We start from the raw sequence: 12,007 nt of genomic DNA, 5'->3' as shown, positions 1-12,007 counted from the left end.
GTTACATATATGAAAATGATTTGGCATTAGTTAAAAATGTGTGCAAATGTTTGAATTATTGTTTGGGTGTTTCAGAGGTATGGTTGAGAAAAACTATCGTCAAATCATGAAGGGAAATACTAGAAAATTTAATGAAAATTTTAAATTGTCAGTTTCATGACTTGCAAAACGCATGAGCAGTAAAACTTCAAATTTCAAATTTTATACAAAATGTGTTAAAATATAAGAAGTACAAAAAAGCTACCTGCAGATGTAATATTCATTTGGATTAACATATTTTCAAACACTTGGATACGATAACCACAAAATATTAACTATAACCTTAACAAGATTTCTAGTAAACTGACTGATGTGATCATCAGATTCTGATTCTGATGTTTGATACACAGCACACAACACAAACTACTTTAGAATAAGTGGTTTGTGGCACACAGCGCTTAGTAGTTATTACACAGAATACTAAAATTCTGTATTCGATACACAATCACAGACTCACTATTCTGTGTCACAGATTCCTTGAAAGTGAAGCCTGAAGAAACGCCATAACTTTTGACAGACGACAGCAGTCAACAACGCAAACACAATGCTCACCTCAGACTCCTCAGAGTAACAAAATATTACTCTGAGATGCTCACTAACTAGCCGTGTATTACACTATCTGCTCACAACGATCAAAATGCTCCTTCAACCGTTCACAGAGAAAACGTCTCTTATGACATCATTACTTCCGTTGGCGGCAAGCTCATTTGAATATGGGGAGAACTAATTTGAGAGTAGTATAAACTTAGAGTACAGTCTAGTTGTGCAATTAGACATGACATTTAAAAAATCTACAGTGTAATATGTGATAGAAAATCATGTATCTGAAATGGCTTTTGAATTCTTCTGAACTACGATGAATTACAATCTCATAATGCTGTGACGCAGTGGCCAAGACGTTGTGTGATCCACAGGTGGAATGTATGTAAAAGTGACGTCATGACCTGTCCCTGTTGTCATGTGTATGGACTATAGAGACAAACTTTTTCTTCAAATAGAATCGTTTTAATGAGTAGTGATTCTTTGAATTTATATAGAGGTGGAAAAAGAAATGTTAGTTGTGAAATTCAATTAGTTGATGTTTTGTGCATTGAATGTCTTCCAGATACAAAAGTATAATGACTTTTCTGGAGCATATTCGAATGAAAATTAAAACGGTGGTTATCGATTGAATAAAATATTTTCGCATAGTGTATATCTTTCTTCTCCAATGAAATACAACTTTTTTTCTTGTTTTTTTTATTTGGAAAAAAAATATTTCGATATTATGACTTCAGTACTGATTTCCAATATTTCGTGTACAATCGAGTTGAGACTGTCTCAAAATTTCAGAGTTGATTAATAATTTTTTTCATCATTTCCAGAACATCTCACGACATTTTGAATCTCTCAAAATAATTTCAATGTATATTACTGGAGTTTTTTCCCAACACCAAATCGTTATTTTTAACACCTCCACGTCGATGTCGAGGTGTTAAAAATTACGATTTTATGTTGGGAAAAACCTCCAGTAATATTCATTACTACACCAAAGGTTCCAAACAGTAAATCATAAATTCCAATGCATTCTAACATCGTTTCTTTTACCGTTAGAAGGATCGTTATAATGTGCAATTATATTTTCTTCTCACGGTATATACAATGTCGAACAATATCTCACAAATTTTCTAATCATTATGAAAAGCTGTCTTTCACAATGGTGGCAACCACAAAATATCTAGACGCGAGAGGGCGCTGAGGGACGTGAGGTCAGCTCTCGTGGTTCTTTCTTGTGATGGGAATAATCGAATGATTCTGAGAATCGAATGATGAGTACTCGAGTGATCCCAAAAATCTAAATATCATTCGAATGAAATCACTCGGATACTACGTCACTCGTCACTCATCGATTTAATTCGATATCCGGCGATGCGAGCAATAAGCACGCAATCCCTCGATGCTCATGAGGTGCCATGTGAAACATTAATGGCGAAATTCGAAATGAACTGGATTATTTTATGAGTTAGGATTGTTTGAATTTGTTGCACTAAGAATACAAACCGAGAGCATTGCACTGGTGCGTAGCGGCGCAAGACTTTTACGGGTACTGTTTCGACTATTTAACTCAGTATTAATTTGATTGGATACATTCAACATTCGAATGATCGGAATCATTCGAATGATTCCATGACTGATTATTTTTAATTTGACTGATCCCTTCACTAGTTCTTTCGTTGTTTACATATGGAAAACAAGAATTCATTTGGGTTATGGGACGAAGAGTAAAGATATTTTTCAGAGAAGGGAGGTTTACTATCAACAATACTAACCGTGTTGCAGTCTAATCGTAGCTGTCCTTTCATGAGTGGTTCTGAATGCTTATTGACATTTTTGAAATTTATGAAAAGTCAGAATTATGAATGGAAGGTTTATATTTTCAAAATACAAGGACATAAATATTTCGATTAACTAGCGCGTAACTACTACCCACATAAATATGTTACTTAACCACTACAACTGGGTCCCTGGGACCCATTACAAAAATAAGCAGAAAAACTGAACAATTCTCCAAACATTTATTTCAAAATGAAAACAAGTATTCTATGATATAATGTTAACCTACATCAAGTATTAAAAAAAATTGCACATATATGTGCAAACACATATATGTGCAAAAAACATATATGTTTGCACATTGCAAACATATATGTTTTTTGCATATGTCGCAACTATGGTTGGTTTAACGGTCGTTCCTCGATGGACATACAGAACATCTTTTTCTTTTTGACCTGGAAACTTCAGCAGGTAGCTCAACAGGGCGTTCTGGATCAATATTGAAGATTTCGGAGGCTGTATCTCGTAATTTGCGATTAACTTTTCGGTTGGAAATTCGATGTCTAAATTGTCCTAACTCACTATCATCGGAATCATAGTCTTGATCATCAAATTGCCACTCAATTTCACTGTCTGTATCGTGATCGCTTATTTCCTCAAAATCCATTTCTTCAACATCACTTACATTTCCATAATCTAGTATATTTTCAATAGCATGCAACCGATCTCCTTCTTCATTCGAAACATCATCTTTGTTTTCAATATCGTTCCAAAATTCATCATTATATACTATTTTCATCAACTCTTCATCCGATAACGGTCTATTAGCCATTGTATCTAAGAACAGTTAGTCTGTTAGTTGAAAACAATAATAACAAATCAAAATTGTTTCTTTACCTTTTATGAAATCACACAGAAACTATAATGTTAAAAGTACCCACGGGTCATATGTGGACCCAAAATTAGTTCAAATTCGATTGCAACTATTTTAAGGAATACTCAAGAGTAGGGACGCGAGCGATTATTAGACAATGACTGTATAATACTTTTTGACAAGAATCATGTCCGAGAGTAGCGGTTACGGGCTAGTTAAAAAGGAAATACTGAAAAATCTAGTTAAAAAGGAAATACTGAAAAAAAAATATAAATGAAGATAAATTATTAAAAAAGAGGCTTCATTCATATTGTAACGAATTAAAGAATTAACTTTCTTAAACAATTTTTTTTTTAACAATATTTCACTATCACAACTAATTTATATACAACACTTGCAATCGAATCCATCTTGATTTTATTCAGGTTGAAGCCTGGCCTCCTTCCCCTTTTAACTGAAGCAACACTTGCAACTAACGCTTAATTTATCTTCACGGTTAGAATTCTTTCTTCAAACGCACGATTCACTTTCTAGATACAGACTCCCTCTCGGGACGGGAGACCGGCTTTATATATCGATCACTGCAGATCTCTCTAGTGGTTTCGGCACTCATCTAATAATTTTCGTGGCGGTTCGTCGATCGCATTCCTTTCGCGGTGAGTCATATGTTTGGTGTCTGAGATAACGGTCAGTGCCGGCTTCAGATTCATTAAATATCATTTACATATTATTGATTCCAACTCAATATTCGAAACATTCCATTATTCCTTTTAGTTCTAGGTTATTTTCTTCATCAAGTAGGTAGTGTTTCTATTTTTTTTTTAATTCCATACTCTCGTCCTCCAGTGCCCTCTGATGGCCTTGCCGATGGCATTTTATCTGAAACATTTCTGAAAGTTGGTTTCCTGAATTCGACGTTCAAGTTATGAAATCTAGATATCACCTACCTCGGGATATTTCATGTAAATAAATTTGAAAAATATAGGTTCATAGTTATCAATTCAGAAAACTACCAAAAAATGAGGTATATCGACCTTCTATATAATAAACTAGATGCTGACGTGATTCGCCCGAATTGCAATAATCAATAACTGCCCCAACTTAGACATTCGCTTAATAAATTCTAGACACAGAATTGTTGTGTTCTATATGAAACCTACTCCATATACTCTTTAAAGTTGTTTCATAAGGTTAGTTCATCCATTATATTATATAAACTAATAGTTCTTCTATGGGTTGCGACATCTCTTTAACGTTACTGGAACTTCTAGGGTTACAGTGACAAGCAAATTCTTGGAAAGAAACTTCTTCTTTAATAAATAAATCCGATAGATGGTAGGGCACACCTTCATGATACAAAGTTGAGAAAGTTGTAATCTTTTTAGAAATGAAGATTGATTCTCAAAATATTTTCGAATTTTTATTTACAACTCTAAAGTTTGTTCAATTTCGATTTTGACTTCGAAAGTTGATAAATTCCGACTCTGAAGTTGTGAATTTTTGAAATTCCAACTTGTAACTCAGAAATTAGTGAATTTTATTTTCGGAAAACTGTTTTGAACTGAGAGAAGTATTTTCAGAAGATATCAACAATTTACTAATTGGTTTTTCGAATCAATTATATATAAGTAATATTATACAGTGTCATCCCCAAAGTATGCACCATATACCGTGTTAGGAATCACACGTTAAAAGGTAAGACCTTGTTAGTCCTTAGCTTGAACAAGTTTCTCAACTTCTGAGAGTTGTCGTTCGTATGGGGGCGACAGCTGATTAACGGAAAAACAGATTTTAAATACACATACAGATATGGGAAACTTATTTATTAAGGGTTTTTCGACCAAAAGTTATTCTTGATAAAAGTTTGTGCATTTCCTAAAACTGAACATACACCAACAAAATACAGTAATATACGAGGAGCCTTCAAATATTTGATTTTGAGACAGGAGTAAAGTACTCTTATTTTGAAAAATTTCGGGAAATGTAATTGAAAAAAGTTGTTCAGCATCAAAAATATATCTAGATTGGAAGTCATGGCCATCTAAGTGAGGTTTTATTTTGTTACCCATTTAAAAAATGGAGACTACGAAAAAAAAAGTGCTAAAACGGTAAATAGACAGCATCTTGTATACCTACCGCGGTTTATTTCGAAAGCCTGTGATAGTACAAATTACACATTACAATGGTATTAACCACGGTCAATTTTTTTGAAGAGTAAAATAATTTTCAAAATTTTTTGAACAATGTTATCATTATTTTTTGTTAACCCGAAAATCACTCAAAATTATACAGTATTGTAACAAAAACTTAATATTCAATGATATCAAATCACAAAACATCAAAATGAAATAGGTACCTATTGTTCCTATTGTACCTATTGATGAAAACTACAGACTTGCAATCAGAAGAATAATAGGACATCAGTTTTATTTAAAGGAAGGAAAACCGACCCTCCACAAAATAATGGGATCCTTGAAAAAATACCTAGATAAGCAAAAGAAAATTGTGGAAAATTTTGAGGGAATTAAATTTCAGCTGGAAAAAAAACAAAACAGAAAATCGCTCTCAATCGAAAACGATGAAACTATTTGATGAAGGAGACATTATCTAAGACAGATACTATAGTTTCAACGTAAAAATGAAACAATTTATTTTCTTCGCTTGGCTTAACGGAGGATATACCATTGGAAAGACAAGACAAAAACATTAGGAGTTGACGTCAAGCACTTTCAGAAGGCTGGTCTACCGGATTAAAGTCGCCTCTTGTAGAAAGAGAGCGATACATTAAAAGTGTTGTTGAAAGTTTTGTTGATTTATTAATTTTCGAGTCAAAGCAGTCTAGCGAATACCTTGAAGACATGTACGGCGATGTGTTTAAAGACTATTTTGAGCAAATGCTGGATCTCATTTCACCTAACTCTATGATTGTAATGGATAATGCAAGTAATTATTTCTGAGAAGTTGAAAGAATACTTACAGGAAGAAAAGCGGATATCATCAAGTAGCTTTGACAAAAAAAACATACCATGGAAGGAAATTTGGTTTAAATAGAACTATCGTCTATAGTTTGTTCGATAAAGCTCGTTTCACAGAATATATGAATAGTCGACAAGATGGTACAGAAACGAAATATTATTATTCTGCGTCTGCCCCCTCATCATTGCGAATTTATTCCCATTCAACTAGTTTGGGGTCAAGCAAACAATTTAGTTGCAAGATAAAACGCGGCATTTGAAATGAAAAATGTGAAAATACTCCTCAAGGAGTCCTTGAAGAATGTCGATTCCGGAAAATGACGTTAATATATTGAATACTAGTTGTTGCCCGCGGCTTCGCCTGCGTAGAATTTGGTTTGACACATTAAGTGTCGTGACAGACCATTTTGAACAAATAGTTACACATTTTTTTATTAACCCAAAACTTTAGGTTCCCAACTTCAAAAATGACGAATTTCATTGCAATCTTTAAACCCCTATTTTCCCCTTGGGGCTGAAAATTCCTGATTTCCTTTCTTGATGCCTATTTACGCTATACAAAGAACCTACCTGCATATTTCAAGATTCTGGGCTGATTCGGCTGTACGGTAATGTAAGAGTGTCAGTCAATCAATAGGTACCCGTTTATACAATATTGAATAGCATCAGCTGAAAAACAACTGATATACATTGGTAATCCTACTGATACCACTTCTACTAATATTATAAATGCGTGAAGTTTGTGAGGATGGATGAATGTTATGTATGTATTTACATTTTTTACTTCTTCTCTCCTAAACAGCTCAACGGATTCAAATGTAAGTTGGTATATATATATATATATATATATATATATATATATATATATATATATATATATATATATATATATATATATATATATTGTTATGATAAGTTTTTTATAAGATTATTCTGTTTTCAAAGTTGAAGATTTTCATATTTTAATCAGAATCAACGGATTCAAATGTAAGTTGGTATATATATATATATATATATATATATATATATATATATATATATATATATATATATATATATATATATATATATATATATATATATATATATATATATATATATATATATATATATATATATATATATATATATATATATATATATAGATCATGACCTGAAAAACATGGTAACGCGGTTAAAACGGGGAGAACAACTAGTATTGTTTAAGTGGGTACCTATTGATTGACTGACACTCTTATATTGAAGTATAGCCGAAGCTACTGAATCTAGAATCTTGAAATATGCAGGTAGGTTCTTTGTATATCGTAAATAAGCATCAAGAAAGGGAATCAGGAATTTTCACTCCCAAAAGGGAAACATAGGGGACACATATTGGGAGTCCAAATTCTCACAGACGAAACGTTTAGTACTACAAATTCCATTCGACTACCTCCTACCAACCCTGATTTTGTTCTCTTCAATCATGACTCAAACCATGAAAGAAGATGTTCTTGAAGTTGAGAAGGAGTTAGAATTCTGGACTGAGTGCAAATGGTTCTAGAATCAAGTCACATCTATGGCAGTTTCTTTCATTTTTTTCAACCATCGAAGAAATCAATTATTTGAAATTGAATAAAATAACCAAAATGGAAATATGTTTCAATCATGTTTTCAGGTTGATTCTTGCACAGAAATTTATTACTTGTTCCTAAATTAATATATTATTCAAACATTCATTTTCAGTTACAGGCCAGTCCCAATTACAATTGAAGAATTTATGTCAAAAGAAGGTGGATTATATCAACTATCAATAAAGATAATTTGTATTTTCAACTGGGTGCTCAACAAGCTATCAATACTCACCACCTCGATTAGTTATTGCCAAAGACAGAATTCATATCCTTTCTAAAAACACCAAGATGTGAAAATTCCAATTCTGATGTAGACATTTTCCTGTGAACCAATATTAAACTAAAATAATAATATTATCAAAGCAAATAAAAACTGATTGTTGAAATCAGTGAAAGTGATTGAGTTCGGAGACCTTGTACATTTTGCAATTAAATCATGGGGTCAATACCTATTCCCGTTATGAATTCAGAAAAAGTTTAGTATTCTAGTGACGTAAAATGAGCATTACTTTTTCGAAATTTGTAACTTTTGGCTTCAGCTCGCGTCGCAAAAATATATTAATGATAGGGGTTCAAGAAACTGTATCGCATATTTGTGAATAACTGAGCTGTTTAACTATGTATCCTACACAAAATTATTTTGGAAAAAAATATAATGGTATATTTAAAATTTGTGACTGTTGAAATTGAAAAATTTTGTCCTGTTCGTTTCATTGTAACTGGAGTTCATAGCCGGGGAGCCCACGATGCAAAATGGGGATTTACTCGAGAGTCATTGAGACATATTAGGTTGCAAAGCTTAGATAATAAGAAGAAAAAAATGTTATATAATATATACCTTTTCATCGGTGGGGGAAGCGTCTATAGATTTTTGAATATGTAAAAAAATACTGTTGAAAGCATCAATGTCTTACGTAATTTTATTATTGTTGGTATATTTATCTGATCGTTTGCATGATGTGGGTGTACGTAAGGATTAAAAGTGAAAAGAAAAAAAACTATTCGAGCGCGTCAGATTTTCTAAGGGGGTGTTGAGTGCAACAAAAAAAAGCTCTCATTCAATGATCTGACGATTTCGATCTGACGCAAACTCGCGGCCATTATTATAATGTGCAAAAAAATTCGCCATTTTGAAATACTCAAGTGCGTCAGATTAAGATATATATATATATATATATATATATATATATATATATATATATATATATATATATATATATATATATATGGTTCATCTTTATTTTTTAGACGTGCTGTCTCATAATCTGAGAATTATCTAGAGGGATTCGCTTGATCTGACAAAAACAATTTTTTTTAAATTTTTTTCAATTCATTAAGTAGAATACTTGTATTTATAAGAAAATAATTTAAAAAAAATGCCCAAAAAATATTTTTTATAATCAATTGATTAATTAATGAAGAAAGGAGAAATGAAACTTTATGTTTTTTACCACTTTTATTTGTAACTAACAGTTACTGCAGTTTCGTCCTATAGGGACATTTTCATACTTATATATTGTATAAGTTTGAAAATGTCCTTATATATTGTATAAGTTTGAAAATGTCCTTATAGGACGAAACTGCAGTAACGTCAGTTACAAATAAAAGTGGTAAAACACAGAAACTTTAATTTATCTTTTCTTAATTATGATTTCCTACCACGTAGTAATGGCTACATCCATCAATTAATTGATTAATTAATTATCATCTCCATCTTCATCACGAACGAGTCTCTGTGATCAGCTGTGATGGCGTCATGGCAACAGATTTCAGAGTGGGGACGGAGTGAGAGAGTAATAGATAGAGAAAAACTGAATAGAAAATAGAAGAATAGAAACTCGGAGAGAGAAATATAGGTATCACACAGCTGAACGCTTTAAACTTTATTGACGAATTTTTGTTATTCCGGCTTGCGGAAATCGTCAGATTATATATTTTTCGTTTTCCTTGAATTATTTCCTTCAAAATAAAAAACAATTAGCTACGCTCGAGAATGTCGAAATGACGTTATTTTTTTACAACTTTACTGCCCTCCCCTTTCTTTACGTCGCTTTCAAATTGTCAGATTACTGAAATATACACTTTTTAGCAGGTAATAAACTCACTCTACCTTAATCTGACGCGCTCGAGAATTTCTGATAATCATTTTTTTTTTACTAATCTGATCCTTTATCCCTCACAGGCGGTCTTATATATGGAGCTCATATTTGGTGGAGATACTTAACCGGGTACAAGGTATCCCCCTGTTTATTAATTTGCCGCGCTTTAGTAAATCTCAAAATCCTCGCTTGGGCTCCCCTATTATCATGATAATGCAGCCTATTATTTTTATTTGACGAAACTCTAAACTTCAAAGTTAATCGTCTGTTCATCCCATACTTCATTTCTAAATGAATGTTGGCAATCAAGCTGAATTACACCAATTTGTCAAAACCAAACATTCAGTAAATCATTGCCTGGGACACGTCTAGACGATTTGCTTTTTCATTCTACAAACGATATTGTTATAGGCCACGCATAGGGGAATGAAAAAGGTTGTGTGAAACTTTATAATTATTCTCTCAAGAAACACTTTATTGTGTGATTTTCACTACACACTTTACAAATCCACAACACGTGTTTCGCAATACAATTGCTTCTTCAGGCGTGTCTGAAATCTACATATTCAATGTTTAATATATATTTTTACAGTTTAAAGTAGCTGAATTTTTCAATTAATGTTGAAGATGTGTACCTGACTTTATCAATGAATCAATCAGCTCTATCATGTGGAAATCAATTTTACAAACTCATTTAAATAAACATGTAATGAATGAAATTACCTGAGTTTATGTATCAGTTTCCACTTTCGGAAAAATATTCAGTAACGGTAAGTTATTCAATTCTATTTTGACACATTTTTATGTAAGTATACCAAAGTTCATTATGAAGCCGTGGGAGATTACTGTTATCACAAAAAAATGTGAGCCCTCACGGGATACCTGGCAGATGTGAAACATCAATAAAAATATTTTGTGACCCCTGTGATGATTGTTGGGTACTGAAATATTTATAAAAAAATATGTTATTGAAATATACAAGAAGCAATTTCAATGTGGCTTTGATATACTTGTAAACTGAAGAATCTTAACTAGTTATTGCAGTATATTACTAAAGATCTTAAGTCATCAATAACAATCATGAATGTTTCAATATACATTCCATCATCATCAAAATAATAATTGATTGAATGATTTTTTATTGTTCTTCTGTATCTGTATATGTCGTGTAGGCCCACAGCACTTAGGCCACATGTGACCCATTGTACATCCTCCTGAAGAGTTGCCCTTCTAGCTTTCTAGGTTAATGTTCATCCTATACTTTCCAGGAAGGTGAACAGGTCAGTAAGGGACATTCCCTTTTTATCGGCAGGTATAGGCCAAGACTCGCCAAACACACACTCTCTTATTGACGTTAACTCCGGACACTCGCATAGGACATGCCTGACAGTTGACAGTGGCCAGACAGAAATCCTACTGGTAAGCGTAGATTTTTTCTAGTCATCGCCAGATATTTCTTCGGTGCCATAGGACATGCCTGACTCTTGACAGTGGCCAGTCAGAAATCCTACTGGTAAGCGTAGATTTTTTCTAGCCATCGCCGGATATTTCTTCGGCGCCAGCTTCCCAGGGTCGCCCAGTGTGATCCTGGCAAGATTGCATTCTTTGATTTGATCCCATATCTTTGGGGATTGAGCATGGGTGTAACGTTTGGCTAGTTCCGAAATTGTCGTAGTTATCAGGCCGTAGGCGCCACTAGGTTCTAAAATTCTTAGTCCGGCCGCTTCCTTGGCTGAAGAGTCGGCAATGCGATCACCTTTACTCCTGTCGTGTCCCTATTTCAACTTCAGAATTATGTTTTTATCTACCGAGGCTTTGGCTAAATCTTGGTGGCACTCTAGTACAAGCCCTGAGGTCTGCTACCAGTGCAGACTATTATGTTTTTGCCAGAAATTCCTTCCCTGGTTATTTCTTTTGTGGCGATTGAGATACCAGCCAGTTCTGTTTGAACCACGCTGGTATTTTTTCCCATTCCCCACTTAATCCTTAGGCTCAGTGATCTGGAGTACACTCCACATCGTGAGCCTTCTTTGGTTTTTGAGCCGTCTGTGTATATGCATATTGCATTTGTAGCATCTGACTATGTGTTCAGTTTTA

General features: G+C 33.3%; 1 protein-coding gene across 1 annotated transcript in view; it reads right to left on the bottom strand.

Annotated features, from left to right (window-relative positions):
• Rpn2 (Regulatory particle non-ATPase 2) overlaps nucleotides 1–406 on the bottom strand; it is a 238,809-nt gene extending 238,403 nt beyond the window's left edge. The window contains exon 1 of the mRNA XM_074184560.1: nucleotides 245–406. Within this exon, the coding sequence (XP_074040661.1) occupies nucleotides 245–275 (31 nt within the window). The 5' untranslated portion in view covers nucleotides 276–406. The remainder of the gene's footprint in view (nucleotides 1–244) is intronic.
• Between the last annotated feature and the right edge of the window lie 11,601 nt (nucleotides 407–12,007).

This window comes from Leptinotarsa decemlineata, unplaced genomic scaffold (genome assembly GCF_025532065.1).
Source record: "Leptinotarsa decemlineata unplaced genomic scaffold, Ldec_3_MD MMD2_tig00026354_RagTag_RagTag, whole genome shotgun sequence".
Taxonomy (NCBI): domain Eukaryota; kingdom Metazoa; phylum Arthropoda; class Insecta; order Coleoptera; family Chrysomelidae; genus Leptinotarsa; species Leptinotarsa decemlineata.
The sequence above is the reverse complement of the archived record's forward strand: the minus strand, read 5'-3'. Positions and strand labels throughout refer to the sequence as shown.